The sequence below is a fragment of the Bos indicus x Bos taurus genome, chromosome 7, assembly GCF_003369695.1.
Source record: "Bos indicus x Bos taurus breed Angus x Brahman F1 hybrid chromosome 7, Bos_hybrid_MaternalHap_v2.0, whole genome shotgun sequence".
NCBI lineage: Eukaryota > Metazoa > Chordata > Mammalia > Artiodactyla > Bovidae > Bos > Bos indicus x Bos taurus.
In genome coordinates, this window is record NC_040082.1 from 52,532,859 (window position 1) to 52,549,909 (window position 17,051).

The 17,051-nt window shown below is 43.0% G+C and overlaps 1 protein-coding gene across 6 annotated transcripts in view; it reads left to right on the forward strand.

Moving 5' to 3' along the window:
* PPP2R2B (protein phosphatase 2 regulatory subunit Bbeta) overlaps positions 1 to 17,051 on the forward strand; it is a 514,461-nt gene that overhangs the window by 38,446 nt on the left and 458,964 nt on the right. Inside the window, exon 1 of one of the 6 annotated variants that reach the window (XM_027546053.1) lies at positions 1,503 to 1,866. The exons of 3 other annotated variants lie outside the window; for them this stretch is intronic. In XM_027546053.1, coding sequence (XP_027401854.1) covers positions 1,793 to 1,866 — 74 coding nt within the window. In that variant the 5' untranslated portion in view covers positions 1,503 to 1,792. Of the gene's footprint in view, positions 1 to 1,502; positions 1,867 to 17,051 lie in introns of those variants that run through there. 2 more of the 6 variants (XM_027546056.1, XM_027546060.1) reach the window with 2 other exon arrangements.

A 17,051-nucleotide genomic window follows, 5' to 3' on the forward strand; every position in this document is an offset into this window, starting at 1 on the left:
GAGGCTAACAAGTGTTAAAGCTGTGTTTATATCTTCCCAGCCAATAAGTGCATGCACTGGGATTCAAACTCAGGTCAGGTTGGTCCCAAAGCCTCCTTCCATTTGACTCATTACTGATCAGGGATTAGATGTTCTGTATCTATCAGGAAGATGCCTCTGGATTTGCTCATCTGTTGTGGATTTGAGATTATCTACACAACTAATCCATACCATTTAGGCATTGTCTAAACAGCACCTTATTTGGGATGGCCCAACCTTGCCAGGTCTCTAGGTCTAAGGAAGTGATCGATAACATGATTATCAAAGGGTTAATGTTCCATCCTCAGCAGTAGTTTGTCATCATGCTGCAGTGGTCCAGAAACCAGGGCGAGAGCATGTTGGTGGAAGAGCGAACTTACATCCTGGCCTGCACTGGCTCTATAGTTACTTACAGCTCTAAGTCTTTGCTCTTGTGGGCAGACCAGCACATTTCTCCAATGCTAAATTAAATATTTTCATACAGAGGAGAGCCCATAAAGGCTCAAAAATTATCCTATCAGATTTCAAGGCAAACTTTTATATTAAATCTTATTTTTAAAATTTTCACTCAGGGGAATACTGGTTTTCCTTTATGGGCCATTTAAATCATTTCCTGTGCCTCTGAATACAGCACAGAAAATATTCCCCTGTTTCTCTTAATCATACTCAATAGTGTATTTGACCGAACTTATAAATCCCAATGATGATGTCTTGTGCTTACCTTCCAGCAGTAAGATTTCCAAAATTATTACTATTTCCTGGGTTGTAACCAAACCAACTCCCAAATCTAAATCATTTGTTTTGGCAATTGGTCCTTTCCTTTAATATTCTCTATCTCTCTGTCTCTGCAATCTCAGTGAAAGTTTTGGTAAAGTTGTGTAATCCTTGCATCAACTTCCTCGTTCAAGATTTTCGTATGCCATCAGAGCACACGGGCTGGTGAAAGGCCATTTCCCTTGGGTTTAGCCTCTATTCTTGTGTTGTGGCTTTAAATTTGTACAGCAAATAACTCAGAACCAAGTTACTGCCTCGGCGTGAGTGCTGGCAGGAAAAAACAGCCGTAGTGGAGCACAGAATCTGTCTGTGTTAGCCCTCTGTCACCGGCTACTCAACCCAGCTTTTGGCTTCACCTAAATGATAAATGGTCCTATTGTCTGGGTTTCGTATTAAAAAACTAGAACTCAATCTAGATTAAGCAAGGACAGAGACCCATTTCATTGCACTGTACTTTAATATTCCTGAGACCCATGGCTTTACGGGTGGCTCCTTTTAACAGTCATCTCTCTCCAGGGCGGAACACTATGCTGTCTTTGTTTCATCTGATCTTTCAGCTAAATAAGAGATGGTCACTTATCCTCACGCCTCCCATATCCTGCTGGATTTCTCTTGCTAAGAGAAACTGACCACACGGGAAAAGAGAGAGGTTTCAGGCAGGGCATTTCAGCGTGTGTTTACAGGCAAGACTGACTTACTCAGCAAATCCTGCTTGGAGGAGCTGCAGCCAATGAAGAGGCTATATCGCGGCTTGCTTAGGGGCTTCTGAGTTTGAGCTGCATGCAGAAATGTAAGGCAGTGCTCCCTGGCGCTGATGGCAACATGGGACCCAGCTTCAGTTATTCCTCAGGCTCCCCAGCTCTGCAACACGGGGAGAGAGCCTCCATAAACATGTGGGTGATGTAGCCAGCTTTAAAGGCCGAGAGAATCCTGATGGATTCAGGAGACTGTTTTTTTATTTAGATTTTTTTTTCTTTTGCCTTCTTTTTTGGAAGATGAAATGCTTCTCTCGTTACCTGCCTTACATCTTCAGACCTCCGAACACCATCCTCTCTTCCAGCTGCCACACGGAAGGTACAGACCAGAGAGGGAGAGTGTCTGGGTGGGTGGGAAAAAGTGGGCTGGTGTCTGACTTCCCACAGGCTCTACCGAGACTGCCTTCTGCAGCTCCTAGAAGACTCTTGTGCCTGGCAAAAGCGTCTATCTCACAGACTCAGATCTGCTTCTAAAATCAGTCTGTTTTCTACGAGGAAAGTCTTTTCTGAAGAGCAGGATAACAATTGCAAAGGTGGTCTCAGCACTGATGCAGCTGAGTAGAAAATAATTTAGAAATGTTTTGCCAATTCTCCTTGTTCTCTTTCACATGCAAACAAGTAACTGGAACTAACGTTAAGGGGAAAACAAATTGCTGTAGGTGCCGCCACATACATTTATCCAAGCTCTCTTGTTTTGTCACTGTCCTTTTAATAACTTGGTGTATGCCCAAGAAAGCAATTAGCAAAATAGAATGGGCTTATTACTGTATGACGATGGAGCATCGGTTGGTTGTTGGGTTGATTTGCTCAGAGTCTGTACTTGGGGTGCAGGGCAGGAAGATCGCAGCCGAGTTTCAGTGCTTGCTGGCAATGTGGTCTGTGGGGTCCTAAGTTGATGCCTTAAGGCAAGGGTGAGCTGAGTCTTGTACAAACAGTTCCTGGTCCTTTGGGGGACCTTCTCTGCACCCTCTAACCTAGCGTGCTATGCCTACGTCAGGGGGACTTTCTACGTGCACGTGTGCAATGCCTTGTAAACATACTGGCAATTCCCCGTCAACTAAGCACTGCAGCTTTCAACATTTCTAGAGTCAGTAGCTGGTCTTGCATCTTCTCTGTGTGATTTGCCTGTTTCTTTTGATCTGATACATCCTAGGAAAAGAGCAATTTCAAGAAAAGTCAGTGTTTTCAGCTGTTTTCAGCCAGTCAACAGACTGGCTGTTTTCAGCTGTAGGTGTTGTCCTACAAGCAGTCCTTGATAGAGGGTTAAGGTTGGTGAGGAACAACAACTCTGCCTCAGGTCTAGACACACTCTTCTGGAAGTGAGCCGGTAAGCAGCCTGTTCTGAAAACCCATCCTCGTTTCTCATCCTCACAGGAAGAGCCTTGGACTAGGGGCTGTGTATTTAAAATAAGAGAAGTGTGTATTATACCATAAAGATGCTTTTTAATCAGTATTCTCAGGAAATAGGAGTAGAAGTTTGGAACTGAAACTGAGGGTAGTATTTTCCATAGGCATTGATAATTCATAGATTTTTGGTTTTAATTTGCATATTTACTTTAAAATGTTATTGGTGGCTAAAGGAGATGGCCCACTAAGAAGTCTCTCTTCCCTCATAGAAACGTAGCAAGTCCCTATATATACTGGGGATAGACAAAGAGTAGCGTGGGTAGAAATCTCCATGAGGGGAACTTTCCAAACACAGAAGACTTAAACTCATATAGGAAGCTGCCTCAGTGATTTCTGATTGGTGCCCTGCCTCTCCTCCCAGCTTAAACTTTGAGAACTCCAACACTTTGTCTATTCAGTTGGTGTTTTGTTTATGAATCAGACTAAAGACCGTACCTTGGGCAGACAGAACACCACCACCATGAGAACTTTCTTGAACTGTTTTTTATGTCAAATTTAACTGATTAATTCCATCAAAATGGAAACCTCATTTTATTCATGTCAAAGCAAACAATCTCTGAATCACCAGCTATCATCAGATTTAAGTGTGTGTATGGGGGTGGGGAGAAAGACTATAAATTTCTTGTAAACGTATTAAAGATGATGGTCAAAGGGAATAGCCTCTGCCAAACATTAAAATCATGAATAAGGCTCTGGGGCAGAGTAGAAAAGGCAGGAGTTAAATATCAAGAGGCCAAAGACAAGTCCCTTAATTGCTTTATGCCCAGTTTCATCTCTAGAATGGAACTAAAGAGACCTACTTCCAGGATATTGGACTTGCCAGGTAGATCAGTGGTAAAGAATCCACCTGCCAATTCAGAAGACATGGGTTCAATCCCTGGATTGGGAAGATCCCCTGGAGAAAGAAATGGCAACCCGCTCCAATATTCTTATCTTAGCAATCCCATGGACAGAGGAGCCTGGCAGGCTGTAGTCCCCAGGGTTGCAAAAGAGTTGGACACAACTTAGCGACTAAACAACAGCTACCAGGATGTTAAAAATTAAGTGTGATAATTAAAGTTATTCATAAAACTTACTACATGATAAATGCCCTCCATTTTTTAGTCCTACACCCTATGTGCCTTCTTAGATATTCAAGTCTCTGTTATCATACTCTCTCAAGCAATAAAGTGGTTTCCCCCAAAGCATCACAGTGTCACTAGAAACTTGTTACACTTATTTAGAGTTTGAGGAGAAAAAGATGTCAGAATGAATCTGAGTTTATGTTTCTACATTGTTAGCAATCCTGTTACTCTATAGTCTATTCTGACTGGGAACATTTATTTAATTGAAAAAGACAGTAATGATTAACTTGTGTCTATCCCTGTGAAAGTCAAATAAATCCAGACAATCCCCTTAAGAGTAATTCTAGAACAACTTTAAGAGCATTAACAATACCTGGGCTGCTTCAGGGATGGAACCATCCTACTGAGACGATTAGTATTATCCTCCCAGCTTTGCCTTGACTTTGTTCTCTCAACATAGGAAGATCCTGGGCAGAGTCCTAGCTCTACCACTTGCCAAGTGGGTGATGTTGGGTAGTTCCTTTACCTCTCTTAGCCTGTTGTTTAGTTGCTAAGACATGTCTGGCTCTTTTGCAACCCCATGGACTACAGCCTGCCAAGCTTCTCTGTCCATGGGATTTCCCAGGCAACAATACTGGAGTGGGTTGCCATTTCCTTCTCCAGGGGATCTTCCTGACCCAGGGATCAAGCCTGCATCTCCTGCATTGGCAGGCAGGTTCTTTACCACTGAGCCCCCGGGGAAGTGCTTTCTCTTATCCTAAGTTCCCTCGTTTGTAAAACATGCAAGGAAATACATTCAGAATGCCACACACAGTGTGATGATAATGGTAGCCAGCCTGTACTTCTGTTTACTGCATCCAAGGCATTACCTAAACACATTATATACAGCAACACATTGTAGATAGGGTAAATCTATAATATGTAGTCGATAAATGTTAGTTCCTTTTTCCTTCACTTTCTCATTCTCATCCCTTAAGCCTGTTTTTCATCCATCATATAGAGAGTTGGTCCATATATTGAAGTCAAAATTCTTTTTTGAAACATGATTCCACCCCACCACCTCAAACACAAACACACTTGCACTTAACCTGTCGATGACCTCCCCAGGCCTTTAGGTCCTGCATATTCTGACTCCTGCCTGACTTTCCTGAGTGACCCCAAACACGCCTTCTTGTCGGCTCTCCAGCCATAAGCTATCTGTCTCCATATTCTCCCTCTGACCACAGATTTGGGGGATGGTTCTCTCTCCCCTCTGCCCCATTCTTTAATTCAAGCTGTCGATTCTCAACTGAAGCTGAGAAGCCATTCTTGACCCTCAGCTGATCTTAGCTCTTTTTTAAAAAATGTATTTACTTATTTGGCTCTGCTGGGTGTTAGTGGCAGCATGTGGGATCTAGTTCCCTGACCGGGGACTGTACCCAGGCCCCCTGCATTGGGAGTGTGGAGTCTTAGCCACTGGACCGCCAGAGAAGTCTCTGATCATAGCTCTTAAAGAACTGGGTTTCTTTCCTTCAGAGCACCTATCCTAGCTTACCATTATGAATAGACTGATACAACTGATTTGTTAGTATCTGTTTCCTTACTGGATTGAAAGCGTCAAGAGCAAGACTCTTATGTAATTCTGCTCTCTGTTTTAACCTCATCACTAGAACAATACCAAGTACATAATAGGTGCTCAATTTTTATTGAAGAAGATTACAAATACCAATACTGTTGTATAGATAAATCTTAAAAACATGTGGACAATATTCTGCAAAGCATTACCTTTTATGTGAATGCTGGATTGGGGAACATCCAGCATTGCTGGATTGGGGAGTTGTTTCAAACACTGTGGATTGGGGCGTTTTTGGTGGCCATATTTGAGGGATCAGCTTTTATTACCATATTCTAGTAATACTGTAACTTGAAATAAGAAGACAGATCCAGAAAAAAAGGACAACTAAATAGAGCTGATACAAGAGTACAGGTAGGGTTTTGAGAAGGCAATTGGATGGTATTCCCTTCTCTGTGAATCCATGAAGTGAGCACATAACTCCCTCCTCCTGATAGGGAAGGATTCATACAGCAGAATGGTTTCAGGAGCAGAGGAACAAAATTCCAATTCCAATCAAAAGGAAATCATTCCAGACAGGACAGAGGGGCATAGGAGACCCACAGAATGAGAGAGCCAGGAAGGTATGACGAAGCTTGCCTAATATTCTCCAGTGGACCTGATTTGGTACCTGACATGAAGAGCTTTTATTTGGATTATCTTACAAATTGGTGCAGATGCTTTCTTTATCCAAAGGGTGATGTGCTGAGCCAGAGACGGTATCCTTTCCCTGAGTTGCCTGGTCATCTTTCATGCTGCAAACCCCATCCATCCTTTAAAACTCAGTTTGAGTCACATCTTTCTAGGAAGACTTCCTCAACAAGTCCGAAGACAGAAGTGTTTTTATGAGTCATATAAACCACAATAACAATGAGAAGAGGAAATTAGAGAGAAGCAGCCATAGCACCACAAAGCCTGTGGATCTTTGGCTGTGTGCTGGGGGCCATGGCTGTATAATCACACTGGCCCCTCACACAACCTCTTGTGTTAGACGCCATCATCTCCATTTTACAGATAAGGACACTGATGCTCACCACCTTGCCCAGAGCCTTAGTTAGGAAAGTGGCAGAGCCAAGACTCAGGTCCAAACAATCTGAATCAAAACTCGGTGCTCTTCAGGGAACTCTGCTCAATGTTATGTGGCAGCATGAATGGGAAGGGAGTTTGTGGGGAGCAGGGCAATGGATATAGGTATATGTATGGTTGAGTCACTCTGCTGAGTACCTGAAACTGTCACAACAGTGTTAATCGATTATGAAAGTATTAGTTGCTCAGTTGTGTCCGATTCTTTGTGACTCCACAAACTGTAGCCTAGCAGGCTCCTCATTCCATGGAATTCTCCAGGCAAGAATATTGGAGTGGGTTACCCTTCCCTTCTCCAGGGGATCTTCCTGACCCAAGGATCGAACCCAGTTCTCCTGCACTGGCAGGCAAATTCTTTACAGTCTGAGCCACCAGGCAAGCTATTTGGCTATACTTAATACAAAATAAAATTTTAAGTAATAGTAATAAAACCCTAGTAGGAGAAGGAAATGGCAACCCACTCCAGTGTTCTTGCCTGGAGAATCCCAGGGACGGGGGAGCCTGGTGGGCTGCTGTCTGTGGGGTTGCACAGAGTCAGACACGACCGAAGCGACTTAGCAGCAGCAGCAGCCATATATCACATGGGATTGTGTGGGTCTGGTGACTCTTTGGTCTCTTTCTCTAGGCAGTTTGATCCTTGAAGGCTGGTAGTTAATAAATTACTGTTGAACAAGACAAAACAAAAACTCAGTGCTCTTGCCCCTTACATTGCATATTTCCTCCTGAAGATCTGTATGAGAATAGCCTTCAGGCTATATTGAAGCAGTCTAAGTCTGCATCTACCTTCTGCTAGCCAGGAGCAGCTTGGGCACAGGAACCCTGCCCTAGTTGTCCTCGGTCTCTGCAACCCGGTCAGTACAGAGCTGGACTGAGTAGATGCTCAAGAAATCCTACTAGAATGAAGGACTGAATGACAGAGTGAGTGAACAAACTTACCTGTCTTCTTTCAATAATGCTCCTTCAAGACGAAGAAGGTTCTTTTCTCTTTCTGACTTTTTAAAAATTGGAGTATACTTGCTTTCCAATGTTATGTTAGTTTCCGCTGTACAACGAGGTGAATCAGCTGTGTGTATGCATATATCCCCTCACTCTTGGACCTCCTACCCATCCCCGCATCCCACCACTCTAGGCCATCACAGAGCACCGAGCTGAGCTCCCTGTTCTGCAAAGTTCTTGCAGCAGAATATCTTCCAATGATACCCAAAAGCAGGACTGCTGGAAGTACACACACACACACAAACACACACAGGAAAAATACACATTTTTTCCCCAAACTCTTTACTTTTAGAAGTAAACCAAGCAGTGTTCTCTACTTTCTAGGCACAGTTCCACTGTGTGTGTATATGGATGTAGGTACAGTTACCTGTATGTATTCCTCACAACAATCCTATGAAGTAGGTACAGTTACGATCCCTGTGTGTTAAACATGGGGAAACCAGAGCACAGAGAAGTTAGTTATCTTGTCCAAGATCACACAGCTATTAAGTGCAAGAGCTAGGATTAGAATCCACGCAGTTCAGTTCCAAAGTACCTGCCAAGAAAGGATTTTGCTTTATTTTGTGCCTTTTTACATGTTTATAGAATTCTTACATGTATTTGGAATTCTTGTCTCAGCCCCTTTCACATATTTAAAACCAGCCCACTCTTTGGGTCCACATCAAACCCGCTTCCACCTACAGCATTCCCTGACTACTCATTTTCTCATTGTTACAAAATACGCAACTACATTGAAAATCTTTCCCAAGTGCACATTGTGATTCTCTGTAAGACAGAAATAATATTCCACCACATGAAGGGGTTATTAGAAGGATTAAGTGAGACAGAACCTTACATTGTTTGACTCTGCTTTGCATTTCAAGTTTGTTTTCCATTTTCACATGCAGCAGATGAATGGTCCCTGCTTTCATCTCCAGCCGGTCCTCCCCTGTGTGAATCCCACCCCTGACCCCCACGCAAGCCCCTCACCCCTGCACTCAGCCCCTCTCCCTCTGCTCTAAGTCCTTCCTCTCTACAGGATCCTGTGGGGCAGTCCACAGCCATGCTGTAAATCATCTCACTTAAAGTAATCATCTCCTGATCCTGTATCCCCCTCAGCTGCTGCCTCATTCCCCACTCCCCTTTCCAGAAAAAAAAAAAAAAGCCTTGAAAGGGTCCTCCACATGGTCACCATGTCTTTCCCTCCAGTTTGCTCTTTCCATCCCGCCACCGAAACAGCTCTCGTGAGGGTCACCAGTGACCCTCTCATTCATGAATCCTGTCATCCTCTGCTGCAGCTTGCACTAGTTTTGACCCACACAGTCGCTGCTTCCTTCTTGAGAGAGTTTTCTTGTCTTGGCCTCAAGGCCACACTTTCTCTCTGTTTCCCTCTCCCTCACTGGCTAGTCCTTCTCTGACTCCCCAGCTAGTTCCTCATCATCTTCCCAACCTATAAATATTGGGGCCCGGGGCTCAGTCTTCTTCTTAATCTATACTTGCTCCTAGGTGATCTCATGGTCTGAAATCTCTTCTATTCAGTTTATATTTCTAGCTCCAACTTCTCCCTAAAATACAGATTTGTATGTCTATCTGCCTACCTAGTATTTCCACTCATATGCACAACAGAGATCTCAAAACAGAACTCCTGATTTCCTCTCAAGAAAAACCTCTTTGTTCAGCATTTTTCTTCAGCTCACTAAATGAGAATTTCGTTCTTCTAGTTACTCAAGTCAAGCACTTTGAAATTGTCTTTTATTTCCTTCTGTCTCATATCCTTCTAATTCTACAATAAATCCTCGGACTTAAACTCCTAAAACTTACCCAGAATCTGAACACATCTTATTATGTCCATCACTCAAATGTTTCTTTATCAGAAGCATTTATTGGCCTTCCTGTCTAAAATAGGGACTTCCTGGGTAGCTCAAATGGTAAAGAATCTGCCTGCAATGTGAGAGATCTGGGTTCAATCCCTGGGTTGGGAAGATCCCTGGGAGAAGGACATGGCAACCCATTCCACTCTTCTTGCCTGGAGAATTCCATGGACAGAGGAGCCTGATTGGCTCCCGTCCACGGAGTCACAAAGAGTCGGACACGACTGAGTCTCACTCCAATGTTAATAGCAGCATTATTAACAGTTGCCAAGATATGGAAGAAATCTAAGCATCCATCAACAGATCAGTGGATAAAGATGTGGTACGTATATACACAATTGAATACTACTCAGCCATAAAAAGGAGTGAAATCTTGTTATTTGCAACAACATGAATGAACTTGGAGGGTATTATGCTAAGTGAAATAAGTCAGACAGAGAAAGATAAATATTGTATGATATCAGGACATATGTAGAATCCAAAAAAGAAAAAAATACAACTAAGTAGTGAAAATATAAAAGAAACAGACTCACAGGTATAGAGAACAAACTAGTGATTATCAGTGGGGAAAGGAAAGAGGGCAGGGGCAAGATAGGGGTATAAAATTAAGAGGTACAAGCTATTATGTATAAAATAAGCCACAGGATATATTGTACAATACACCATGCTGTGCTTAGTCACTCAGTTGTGTCCAAATCTTTGCAACACCATGGATGTAGCCCACCATGCTCTTCTGTCCATGGGAATTTTCCAGGCAAGAATATGTGAGTGGGTTGCCATACTGTCCTCCAGGGGATCTTCCCAACCCAGGGGTCAAACCCAGGTCTCCCACATTGCAGGCCGAGTCTTTACTGTCTGAACCACTAGGGAAGCCCAATATTTTATAATAGCTATAAATGGAGTATAATCTTTAAAAGTTGTGAATCACTATATTGTCTACCTGTAACTTTTGTGCATCAACTGTACTTCAATTAAAAAAAAGAAAAATAAGATTACAATATTGCCAAATGGGGAAAAAAATTCTCACATACACACATATACACAAATACATGCTCCCTCAGTTACTTGTACCCTGCTTTACTTTTCCTCCATGGCACTTACCTTGACCTGACATGTTATATATCCATTTATTTATTTGTCGCCAGTCTTTCTGCGCTCTAGAATATAAACTGCATGAAAGCAGAGACATTCTCTGTTTTGTTCGTTTCTATGTCTCCAGTACTTAGAACAGTTTCTAGCACGTAGCAAGCATGGCAAAGATGCTTATTGATTGAATGAATATGAATCACCATTTATATGAAATTTTAGTGAGATCTGAAGCCAGATGAACCTGAGTTCCAATCTCAGATTGATAATTACTTGCTGTGACCTTCAGTTACTTACCTGATATATTTCCTTTTCTAATAATATGTCAAAGTATTATCATGAAGGTGAAAAAAATTATTGATAACACCCCTAGCATAAGGCCTGTGAACATTCAGGGACTTGGACTTATTATTTTTTTGTATCCCCACTGCGTTTACCACAGCTGTTACGTAGAGCCATTACGGTTCCATGTTGATTGAATTTTTTGCCTATCTGCATAGCTAGCATTGATTGTGGGTTTGTTATGTGCCAGACCTTGCATTAAATACTTTATAGTTACTTCCTCCCATAAATCTCACAAAAACATCACAAGTATTGATGAACGTTATCACTTTACAGATAAGGGAATGAGGCATTGAATTGTATAGTAGTACTCACTCAAAAACCACACAGCTAATATGTGGTAGATGAGGGTTCACATCCAAACTGCCTGACTCCAGCATCCAGGCTCTTAGCTGCTCCCTACTACTGCCTACAATATTCAGGCATTGTTCTCAGCACATGGAAACTGAAAAAAGAGAAAAGATTCATTCCTCTTTTAAGAAACTATGTTCCACCAGGAGAAAGGCACGGGCACTCAGCTCTAACAGCATGTTTTAAGCCTGGCCGTGTATGACAATCAGCTGTGGAAGGGCACAGGGCTGTCTCCGCCCCATTCTCCATGGAAATTGGCCCCAGGAATCCTGGTTTTTAAGATCCCTCAGGTGAATCTTAGGAGTAATCAGAGGCTAGAAGCTGAGTCTGTGATAAGCAGCAGCCATGACTGACGAATATCTTCAGAGCTCCAGGGAAGAGCTCTGAGAGAAAGCGATTGATCAGTTGTGGATCCCTTTGAAATGACAGACTAAAATCCTGCTGCTGACAAGAGGTTGCTTTTGGTCAAGATGTCTGGCAGAGAAGTGCCTGTCCTGAAAAGATTCAAGGTCAGTGCTGTCCTCTGAAACATTCAGTGAACCTCTATTGTGCATTTGTCTGCTTCACAGTAGCTATGAATTTGCTTTCTGATGTTTTATTCAAGTACTGGCTAAACTATCTACCTAATATAGAGAAAATCACTCAAGTTTTGTTATCTATCAAAAGGGGGATAAAAATGATTCACATACCAAATGTGCATTTGTTCAGCAAATGTGGTCATTCATACAAAGCGAGTAATGTGTTTCCAGGTGCAAATGGAGGGTTAGCTGTTGTTTTTATTAATGGGATTCATATTAGGGAAGTGCCTGGAAATCAGCTCCTGCCCTGTGCATTTTGACATGACGTGGTGGTGGAAAATATTCTGGCCCAGCAGTCTGGACTGGGTTCAAGTTCTCTTCTGACATTGGTGTCTCGGGAAAACGGCTAATCCTCCTGTGCCTCGTCAAACAATGATATAGCACCAGTAAAACTTGGTGGCATTGGTGTGAAATTGAGGGGTGCTTTGTGAAGTACTTGTCTTGAATCTTTGACTATTAAATTATCTTTCTGGGAGTGGTAACCCTATTTCAGGAATTTCTAATAAAAATCCAAAAGGAATTCAACAGCGGGTAAGAAACAGGAAGGACAGAAAATAATGTTTAAGTAGAAGCCAATAAGGCTCCAGGTACTCTGCATGTATTACTATCACCTGGAGATAATCCTGCCTGATCGTATCCACACTTTGTAGGTGAAGATACTGATGGAGGACTGATGAGATGAAATACTGGGTTGACCAAAAAGTTTGTGTTCAGGTTTTTCCATGACAGCTTACAGAAAAATTCAAACGGACTTTCTGGCCAACCCAATATTTAGTTGGAAAGAGTTTGGCTTTGGAATCTGATAAACCAGAGTTCCAAACATGACTTCAAGTTATGTATCCTCTGAGTGTCTGTTTTTTCTACTGTGAAATGAAAGTAAATGATGCCTCCTTTTCATATTTATTAAAAGGCTAAAGACATTGAACGGCATGTGCCTGGTCACCGCTTAATATACTGTCTCCGCACTTGCTGTGATGGAATGTTTGTCCAGGTCTCACCAGTGAGTCTGGTTGCAGATCCTGAATTCCTTGCATTTCATCCCACTCCCATCAAAAAAGCTTCCATTTGTTTTCTTTCTTTGATTCTTTCAACCTCCATCACCTTTCCCAGTGCTTGCCTGTAATATACATTGGTCAGTGTTGTTCTGAATTGTGTTTCTGAATTCATTATTTGTCTCTGGTAGTTGTGCCTCAAGGCAGTGCCTACATTTTGACTCAATTTTAGAAATCTAATAGAGAAATCAACAGTGGTGAAATCATCGTTATTAGAGAGTCTGGCCCATTAGTTTTCTGAGTCATTGTTTCTTCACTGGCAGACTGAGCTGGGAGGAGAGATAGGCTGAGATGGCCAAGGGCTTTGCCTTTGCAAGTGTCTGTAAAAGCCCAGTCAGTAAGAAAAGCAAAGAGGAGGCAAAATAATTCAAAGATGTGCATGAAAGCCCTATCTGAATTATATACATGGGAATGTCACTTAACTTGAATATGTTTGGAGCAAATTCATTAGTCAGGGAACCTCCTTGCAAGAGAAGTTATTAATGTATTTATTCACTTATTTTAAAAATACAAAGAACACCTCCATCCTTAGTGTCAAATATTGGCTAGGCAGTGGGTTCTCTGGTGGTAAAAATAGATATGGCTCAAACCCTGTTGGAAGAAAAACAAATCAAATGAACATAAATTGTGGCAAATGCTGCAATGCAGAGGACATGGAGTCAGGACAGGGCCTCAGAGGGGTTTGTAATGCACAGGGCGGTCAGGGTACTTTCCTTGGAGAAGTGTCAGAGCTGAGATCTGGTGAATGAGTAAAACTTAAGGAGGCAGGATAAGACAGAGAATCTTCCATGAAAGATCTTGTCATGGGTCATGGTGAACGTGAGGTCCTGAAGGAAGGCCAGTGAGGCTGGAGCACAGAGGCCAAGAAGGAGTTTGGAGGAGATTGAGGCTATGAATGCTATGACCCTATGTGTCTCTGTGGTGTGGCTGATGGAACTGGTCTTGATCCAAAGACCAACTGGAAATTATGAAAGTATATGAACTTGGGGAAAGAAGCCTGACCGTATCTGTAGCATGAAAGACTCTTCTGACTGCTGTGACAATAGAGAGGCTAAGAGGGCCTGGACATATTTTAAAAAGTTGGCCGCTCAGATGTGTGGTTGCTTTCTTAGAAGCAGTCCTTATGGTTGCAGTACAGTAGACTTCTATTAATAGATAGTTCTTTGTACTCCCCAAATTCCTCAAGGTGCATTTGTGTATTATTAAAACAGTCTTACAAACACAGAAACCTGGCCATTGTCTTGCATTCAGACAAGGCAATTGTTATTCTAGATGAGCAATGGCAGGAACACACCAGGCTGTGTTTCAAAGAGGCAGTAAACACTATGAGCACTGAAAAATAGAGTGTGTTCACTCTTCCAGATACAGCATTGCAAAGCACAATATTTAGAAAGAAGAGAAAGGCCGTCTTAGGATAAAACCATTAAAAATGTCATCATATCTTGTTTGTTCGACAAGAAATAGCTGCTACATCCAAGCCTCTGGAGAGAATGGTACATATGCTCAGCTGTGTATCTTTATTTATAAACAGCAAGGTGGCCCTCTCAGGGGACTGCTAGCCAAAGGTCACTCTTTTAGGAGCAAAGGTTAGGAAGCCACATCCTACCTTAATTATAAACTCATCCTCTCATAGACCTGTAACCCAGATAGCATGTCTAAGCATGCAGTGGGAGCCCAAAACATCCTGCAGGAGCCAAGCAGGTAGCAATTACCAGAAATACATGACATTGGCACCATGTTGTGTGTACAGTATGTTCCAGCCCTGACTAAAGGCAACACAAGCTAGATAGACACCCCCCACCCAACAACAAAAAAAAACTACTGAGAAAGGAAAGCAAATCCAACCCATGCTCCCAGGCCTTTAGGCCACCTGTTTCCATCCCACAGAAAAACGTTATAGAATTTTCATTTGGGAGATGACCTCTGATTCAGGGACCTTTGCAGGGTCCATGAACCACCTCACAAAATTCCTGGTAAGATAGTGGTGAAGAGCTAGCTTTCCACCCAAGTAGGCCATTCAACTTCAGGACAGTGCTGACCATGCCTCCATCTTCAAGTTGCGCTGAAATCTATTTCTTAGAACCATCAAAACAATTCTACATGTGCACAAAAATGCTTTGCATTCCCCTCTACAAGTTAAAGATCATCATTCTCTCTTACTGGACTGTTCTCCCAATCCTACAATCCTTTTTCTCACTTCTTTTAAGGCTTTGTACAGATGTCATCCTTCAAATAGGCCTTCCTACCTACCTTCTCTGAAAAGACACACCTCCCTAGCACTTAACCTTGGTTTTACATCATATATTTTCTCACTGCTTCCCATGTTAGATGTTTGTATTTGTTTATCATTGTTTCCTCTCGCTAGACCATAAACTCTATGAGAGAGCAGGTACTTTGAGCCTTTGCTGCCCACTGTACCTGGTACATAGAACGTGCTTTCGTGCTCAGTCACTAAGTCAGGTCCAGCTCTTTGCAACCTCATGGACTGTAGCCCACCAGGCTCCTCTGTCCATGGAATTCTCCAGCCAAGAAGACTGAAGTGGGTTGCTGTTTCCTTCTCCAGGGGATCTTCCCAACCCAGTCTCCTGCACTGGCAGGTGGATTCTCTACCAATAAGTCACCTGAGAAGCCCATACTTAGCACATAGCAGGTGAGATAAATGTTGGTGTAAAAACATGATGATTCTTCATGGTTGGCAGCAAGAGTAGGCAAGTGGAGTGACCTGTGTTATGTTTGCCTTTCTTCTTCTAGGACAGTGGTCCCCAAAGTCTAGCCCACATAAGATTAGAGTGCTTAGTTTAAAATGCAGATTTGGGGGCTCCCACACTCTGCTGAAATTCTGAATCAGTGAAGCCAGAGTGGAGCCCAAGAACTTCCATTTTTAAGCTCCACTCTAGCATCTGTTGAGGAAGGAACCCCAAGTGCAGTAATTCAAGAGACACTGTCCTAGGTTAACAGAGAGTAAAGAAAATAAAAGCAACACGGCTAAATGTTGCATGGTTTCCTTCCTCCCTCCCTCCATATCTAGCCCAAGATGTGGAAACTGTAGAGACAGCGTCAGAGAGCAGTGTTGCTCAAGAGAAGGGGGTTAGGTGAACCCATTTGTAAACACCCTGATTCTAAATCTCAGTTGGGAGATGGCATGATTGCAGACCTGCCAAAGATGGGTGCACTTGGGTGAACTTAGAAGCAAAGGGTTAACAATCATTTCCTCCCCTACCTGAACACAGAGTATTTTTCTGAATGGCTGCTGCAGCCTGTGAGTGGGGCAGGGCATCACCTTGGTCCTGACAATTTGCATCAAACCGGATGCATAGCCAGAGCTGGAAGAGACAAGGCAACCATGTTCAGAGCCCCGCCCTCCACCATGCAGAGAGATGAAGTGAACCATCCAAGAGCACACAGCTAATTAGTGTCTGGGGCTTCCCAGGTGGCTCAGCAGTAAAGAATCCGCCTGCCAATGCAGGAGATGTGGGTTTGGTCCCTGGGTTGGGAAGATCCCTTGGAGTAAGAAACAGCAACCCATTCTAGTATCCTGGCCTGGGAGATCCCATGGACAGAGGAGCCTGGCAGGCTATAGTCCATGGGGTTGCAAAGAGTTGGACATGATTTAGCAACTAAACAGCAACAACAATTAGTATCACAGAGAGAAGAGAGAAAGTCGCTCAGTTGTGTCCAACTCTTTGTGACCTCTTGGACTATACGATCCACGGAATTCTCCAGGCCAGAATACTGGAGTGAGTAGCCTTTCCCTTCTCCAGGAGATCTTCCAAACCCAGGGATTGAACCCAGGTTTCCTGCATTGCAGGCAGATTCCCACAGCTGGGGCTGAAAGCCAGCCCATGGTTTCACTGCAGTGTTTCGGCCTCAGTACTCCTTTGTTACTGGTTTGACAATAACAAATTCCTGACAATCCTGTGGATACTTTAGGATGATAGGCTGGCCTGAGTAGAGAATCTGTGTGGAAGAGAGGCAGGGAAAGCCCTCCAGGGTACCCTGTAAAGACTTTCCTTCCTTTCCCACAGCAGGCTTGGGTCCTGATAAGCCCTCAAGAGAAAACCAGTTTTGAGGTAATTTTAAATAACTGAGTGAGGTATGTGTAAT